Raw genomic sequence first — 7,177 nt, forward strand, 5'->3', positions numbered from 1 at the left:
GTCTTTTTTTTTTTTTTTGTTTTGTGTGTGTGTGTGTGTGTGTGTGTGTGTGTGTGTGTGTGTGTGTGTGTGTGTGTGTGTGTGTACGTGTACACTTGTTTATACTACATTGTAAGGACCAACTGTCCCCACAAGGATAGTAAAACTTGAAATTTTTGACATTGTGGAGACACAAGGGGAAAAAATGATTAAAAACCGTAAATTATGTTTATCTGAAAGTGTAAGAATGCAAATAGGTTTAGGGTTAGGGTTCGGTTAGGGGATAGAAAATATTGTCTGGTCAGTATAAAAGTAAAGTCCCCACAATTCACAGAAACAAACGTGTGTGTGTGTGTGTGTGTGTGTGTGTGTGTGAAATAATTTGTCGTCTTTCTTGAAAATGTTATATTTTTTCTTTATTCATTTGTCTCTTCTGTAATAATTTACTAAGTTTAACCAAGTTTGGGATCTGTAAAATGTAAGTATTTTTGAAACTAGTGTCTTATGTTCATCAAGGTTGCTTATTTGTTCAAAAATGCAATAAAACAGTCATATTGTAATATATTATTAGAATTTAAAATGACAGATTTCTATTTTAACATATTTTCAAATGTAATTAATTCCTGTGAATTTTCAGCAGCTGTTACTCCAGTGATGCACAAGTGTCTGTTGTTACATATATTTCAATGTCTCGCCACTTAACTTTTTATAACATGCTACTGCTGATTCACAGTACATTTATTATTGCACACAATTCTAAGAAATCTAAAAGGATGTCAACAAAACAACCAAAAATACACCAGATATGCCTCTGTTTATATAAATCAAACGGTTTGACCCCAAGTTGGATTTTAACCATCAGCATGCCATCGATGCTCATGTACAGCATTACCCCCAACTCCAGCCCAAATCTTCCCCCTCTCTATTCACTGTCGTTCCTCCCCATGCTCATTTCAGTCAGTCTGTAGGGGGCTGAGGTGGCACCGGCTCTTTGTTTGCTTGTCTTTGCTGTCCCTTGTGTTGCATCGAGACAAAGGCTATTGTCAGTGCAGCCACAGAAAGACACTCTGGCTCTTGGTTCTCCGTATTTTCTCACACTCTTCATGCCGTGGTACAGACCTGCTCCGTCGTCCACCCCCACAATGCAGCATATGATACGGCTGGAGGAAGAATGCCCATTTACACCAATCCACCCAGACTCACGCACTTCGCTGCAGCTGCTGCTTTGTTGCAATGGCACGTTGCAGTGTTTCAGATTTGGCACATGTGGATGGATTGTGAATAGATGTCTGTGACAGTATGAGCTTGTTATATTATTTTGGATTTGATGAGCACTGTTTGCAGTGTATATTGTGTCAAAAATGGTGTGCACGAAACTGGTTCCCAGCGCCAAAACAACTGGGAAACAGGCTTCTGTTTTGAGAAACTCTCCTTAGTCAACAACAGACTTGTATGATTTATGTTGAAAATGTGAGAGGTGTTTGCCTGTGCACAACCACCTTAATGCTGGAGTGTTGGGGCTGTTTGCCAGGTTGTCGCTATGCAGTTGCTAAAAGGGTAATTTCATGGTGGTTATTTGCTACACCAAAATTTAATTATTTTGGTTAGTGGTTTGTTTAAATTACCAACTATGAGCACAAGTGCTCCAGAAACGTCAGACTTCAAGGATTACATTGCTCAGTGTTGGCAGTTTGGGGATTTTTCTCATTTTTCTCGTATGATAAACTTCAGGTGATATGATCAAATTTGCGTGATCTGGTAAGAGCTCTAGCAGCTGCATTTTGCGGATGCAGGACAGCCAGCAAGTAATGCATTATAATAAACCAGTATTGAGGCCATGAATGCATGAACTAACTTTTGAGCATCAGAAAGGGAAAACATGTTGGTGGTAGATGGAAGAAGGCTGTTTTAGTGATATGAGACTTCAAAAGTTGCTGTTGAATTTAACTTGCTGCTTTTTAACTGTGGAGGATGGAACAATACTACTTATGTCTAGATGCAAATTATATTGTACACTGTAAAAGACAGATCTGTAAAATAACAGAAAAAGTGCTGGCAGCTCATTACACAGGACATTATCCATTCATTTTACGACATTTTACAGACATTTCCGTTAATTATAACAACGAAATGCAGTGTAAAATTCAAAATACTGGTAAAACACTGGAAAAATATGGAAAAATTCCATCAAATTATGCAGTACATTGTGCCCTATTTTTACCTTTTTTTTTTTTTAATCTTTTTTTTTTATAGAGTGTAAGATCTTATGTGTACAGGTTTTTGGCCCATTGAGTAATATCTCTGGTTTATCAGAATTTAATAAAACACTCTAATAATAATAATAATAATACTTTTTGTAAAATGCTGTGGCAAAACATGTTATTTGATTCAAAGTAAGTTCTTAAATTTTGTTTATTTGTTTGTTTTAATAATATCCATTCATTTTACGACATTTTACAGACATTTCCGTTAATTATAACAACGAAATGCAGTGTAAAATTCAAAATACTGGTAAAACACTGGAAAAATATGGAAAAATTCCATCAAATTATGCAGTTCATTGTGCCCTATTTTTTCCTTTTTTTTTTTTTTTATCTTTTTTTTTTATAGAGTGTAAGATCTTATGTGTACAGGTTTTTGGCCCATTGAGTAATATCTCTGGTTTATCAGAATTTAATAAAACACTCTAATAATAATAATAATACTTTTTGTAAAATGCTGTGGCAAAACATGTTATTTGATTCAAAGTAAGTTCTTAAATTTAGTTTATTTGTTTGTTTTAATAATATATTTACATTCGGTTTTAATAATAAATCTTATATTGTGAAAGTTAAAATGAAAGTTTATTGCATTATTTTAGTTGTGTATTATCATGATGGTGTTTTGTATTTGTGTGTTACTGGACTGTACCGTAACATTCTGGCAAATAATCGTTGCCATTTTTTATCACTTTTAACTTGGATAATTTAGAATTGTCATCTAGTCTAGAAGTGGCCACATGTATAAGGAAAACAGCAGAGGGCCTAATACAGATCCTTGTGGTAATGTGCCAATTCTAAGTGTCAGATATGATGAATCATCAGAAAATGACATAAACTGATCCTTCGTATGCTTTTGTTATGAATCTCAGGTTGTTATGAATGCTGTATGCGTTGTCTGGGAGGAGTGCCGTATGTCTCTCTGGTGGCCACTCTGCTGTGTTTCTCTGGCATTGCTCTGTTCTGCGGCTGTGGACATCAGGCCCTTACAGAGAGCGAAAGACTTATCGAGACGTACTTCACCCGTGACCATCAGGACTACATCGCCCTAGCGTACCTGTGCGTGCCAGTAGCATCTCTCTCATCATTTATGTTTAATCCAGATTAATCTATTTCAATTTTCACTTTATTTACCCATAATCACAAGCTTCACAATAAAAAACGATATGAAATGACAAGTTTGAATAAAGCTTTTTTAAGGTATCAAAAATGAATTTGTGCTTGAAGTAGCCCATGCTCCTTCTTATTTTTTGTGTAGAACGATCAGTAATTTTAACATCTTTTTATTGCAAACGTGTCTCTCTCTCTCTCTCTCTCTCCTGTAGTATTGAGTATTTTCAGTACATCATTTATGGCCTGGCCTCCTTCTTCTTCCTGTACTGTATAGTCCTGCTGGCTGAAGGTTTTTACACCACCAGTGCAGTCCGGCAGTCATTTGGAGAATTTCGTAGTACAGTTTGTGGTCGCTGTCTCAGCACAATGGTGAGTGATGTGCAGTGCGAGTTTCACTTTGCGTTGGCTACGTTCCGAAATGTTGCACCCTCGTGTTGTTACAAACACGTATGCCTTTCTTCCTTTAAGCAAAAGGGGAAACTTTAAAGAATTTGCACATTGCTCATTTCCATACGATGAACGTATATAGTTATCAGAGGCTGCCAAGTTTCAAAATGTTGATATTGAAAACACTGAATATTTCCAGCTTTCATATCTCATTTGCACTTCCGTATATTCAAAATTGGTGCATTATATTTAGTTTAGTGTATTTGTGTTAAACCTGGTGAATTGCATTTCTTGAGTATGAATAAATGCATTTTTTTTCCTTTTGAGTGAACTCTTCATTTAAAATAAAATGCATCAAACTGATATATGTATGCATTTCTTCTACAGTTCATTGTGATCACATATGTCCTGGTTGTGGTCTGGTTGCTGGTGTTCTCCCTCTCTGCGCTTCCTGTCTACTTTTTCTACAACATGGCAAACACCTGTCACACTATCAGCATCCTCTCTGAGACGCCCTCCAGCATCAACCAGCTGTGCATTGATGCCAGACAGTACGGTAATAACCCCGCAATACATTTATCATATCTTTTCTGTCTCTTGACAGCTTAGAGATTTGATATCACGGCTCTGTAACCGTGATTAAAGTCTTGCTGATGCTCCGGTGTCTTTTGAAGTGTCCTGATGTTCAGATATTTTCTCACACTTGTAGTTTGGCAAGCTTGATTTCACATTTCGTTGCATTTCGAAATGGGTGAGATCACTGCATAATTCAACACAAGTGCAGGAGGAATATGGGTGCTTCTCAACCTAGAGAGGCTTTTTAATTAAAGAAAAATCTTTATATTAACTTATTTTATTAGTATTTTTTTCTGATTTCTTAATAATTTCTTAATTAGTGAATGATAATAGTATGACAGCTGCCTGTGGTTCACATCATGGGCAGTTTAGTGTTATGTCATAAGTTCACAACGAAACAAGAAAACATGAATTTCCTCTCCTCTCAAAAGTTTTTTTGTCTTGCATATCATAATGAACTCAGACAAGCTCAATGGCGACTTGATGTCCACCATTTATTCTGGAAATTGTAATGTGTGCAAATGATTGTTGGTATTTATTTATTTTTTAACCAGTTGTCTGAGCCATAAATGCCACGTGACTCTAACCAAACACAACAACACATGTTGGGTCAATGACATGATGCTTTTATTTTATTTTATTTTAGACTCAAAAAATACATCAAAATGCCATCAGGCTGAATTCAATACACCTTTTCTACATTGAGCTTTTTTTTTACATTTCTAAATTGAAATGTTTCAGATTTTAAAGCCAAAAATGTCAGTGTGTCTTGACATTGTAATGAAGAAAAACTTTTAAGGAAATTCTTCATAAGAAATATAGTAGTTCAGTAGGAATAATATTTTATTATTATTTCTTGAAGAAAAAAAAATATTTCAACAAAACCATTTCACTGCTTATTAATATTTGAAGGACTGGCAGGACTGGAATCATACAGACTGTCTCATAAATCCCTTAAATTATCAGATAATTTGACCTTTTTATGACAAGGTGAGGTTCATTCTAGTTGTAAATATGATGTCTTGTAAATCCCTGAAAATCTAATTATTTTTATGAATTAATAATAATAATAATTTCAAATATTTCTCACCTTAATTATGATTAAGATGTGTACACTTACTTGACTGACATTTTTAGAGTCGCTAAATTTCTTGAAAATGAATGTTTTTCAAAACCATATGAAGTCAATATAAATTATACAGAGGACATTTTTAAGAACTTCGCATATAAACTGAAAGATTTTTGCTTTATCACGGACAGCATTATTGTTATTAACCCACATGTGCACACTATGACAGCACACTTGGTTAAATTGGCTAAATGTCTGCATGTGTTTCTGGCCTTAGAATGTTAACGTCTGTTCTTTAAATGTGATGTTATTTATACTGACACAAATTTCAATAAAACATAATTTTGCCTTGATCTTTTTCGTGCTCTTACACTGTGTTTTTGTCTCTGTCTCTCTAAGGTTTACTTCCATGGAATGCAGTACCAGGAAAGGCTTGTGGGATGACCCTGTCTAATGTCTGCAAGACAAGAGAGGTAAGACGTGGCCCCGGGCGACATATGATTCAATGTCTTCCTAGAATTCTTTAGAAAACCTTCCTCAAAGCCTTGTCAAATCCAAAGCCAAGATCAAGCCTTCAAGCTGCGCAGTGGGTGTTTAGGATGACACGTTTCTTACTTGTTTTTCAGTTTTTCCTGATCTATGATCTCTACACCGCTGCCTTCGCTGGAGCGGGGATGACAGTCTTGGCTCTGGTGAGTGTCCAGAACAGAACACAATCACAGTGTGTTCTCATGACGCCGTTTCCGTAGGTGGCGAGGAATTCTGCTCCTGCATTTATTAACCTCTTGTTGGGGTTGGCTGTGATTTATTGTTGTCAGTTGTGGTTAGAAATGACTAGGATGATTGTGAGTGTGCTTTTCAGCTTAAAGGAACACTCCACTATTTTTGAAAATAGGCTAATTTTCCAACTCCCCTAGAGCTAAACAATTGAGTTTTACCGTTTTCGTATCCATTCAGCCGATCTCTGGTTCTGGCGGTAGCACTTTTAGCTGTAGCTTAGCATAGATCATTGAATCTGATTAGACCGTTAGCATCTGGCTCAAAAATGACCAAAGAGTTTCTATATTGTGTACTAAGACCGACGGAAAATGAAAAGTTGTGATTTTCTAGGCCGATATGGCTGGGAACTATACTCTCATTCCGGCGTGATAATCAAGGAACTTTGCTGCCCTACCATGGGTGCAGCAGGCGCAATGATATTACGCAGTAGGGCTGTCAAAAAAAATCAAATTTCGAATATTTGTCGAATTTAAAATAAAAATCCACATGCTTTAAGGAGGCAGCCTTATCAGCAGCGCACGAGATGACGATGTAAGTGTCGTAGCATTATAATGTTTTTGTTAGCCTGTCCAGTTGAAGCAACTAGATGCGGCGCTGCTGCGTTGTTCATTAAAAATATAGCGGAAAAAGAGAACATCAATGCGGAGAAGATCTTGTTTACATCAAAACTGAAACCAAGCCGTTCACACAGAACACATATTTCACGCATTTTCTAGACGGACATCTATTACTGTTGCACTCGCGTCTCGCACAAAAGAGCCGCATGTTTAGAAAGCCATATAAAATTAATGCAAGTTTAACTTTGGAAAAAAACATATCTCGAGACTTTATGGCGGGTTTTCCCCATCCCACTGCATCTCATGTTTTTAAATGAAAAATGTACTCTTTGATTGGCTTTCCGCTTTTTGTATTAAACTATGCATACATACATGATGCTGTTTTGTTTATAGTTGTTTAAGCAACTTAATTATAATTGGTTTATAAACATTATTTTAAACATTATGCACTTTTTTTT

At 36.1% G+C, this 7,177-nt stretch overlaps 1 protein-coding gene across 1 annotated transcript in view; it reads left to right on the forward strand.

Moving 5' to 3' along the window:
* Positions 1–7,177, forward strand: part of plp1a (proteolipid protein 1a) — a 10,606-nt gene that overhangs the window by 633 nt on the left and 2,796 nt on the right. Inside the window, exons 2-6 of the mRNA XM_016237236.1 lie at positions 3,110–3,296; positions 3,563–3,719; positions 4,125–4,293; positions 5,782–5,855; positions 6,009–6,074. Of these exons, the coding sequence (XP_016092722.1) occupies positions 3,110–3,296; positions 3,563–3,719; positions 4,125–4,293; positions 5,782–5,855; positions 6,009–6,074 (653 nt within the window). The remainder of the gene's footprint in view (positions 1–3,109; positions 3,297–3,562; positions 3,720–4,124; positions 4,294–5,781; positions 5,856–6,008; positions 6,075–7,177) is intronic.

The sequence above is a fragment of the Sinocyclocheilus grahami genome, unplaced genomic scaffold, assembly GCF_001515645.1.
Source record: "Sinocyclocheilus grahami isolate Dianchi unplaced genomic scaffold, SAMN03320097.WGS_v1.1 scaffold509.1, whole genome shotgun sequence".
Lineage (NCBI taxonomy): Eukaryota > Metazoa > Chordata > Actinopteri > Cypriniformes > Cyprinidae > Sinocyclocheilus > Sinocyclocheilus grahami.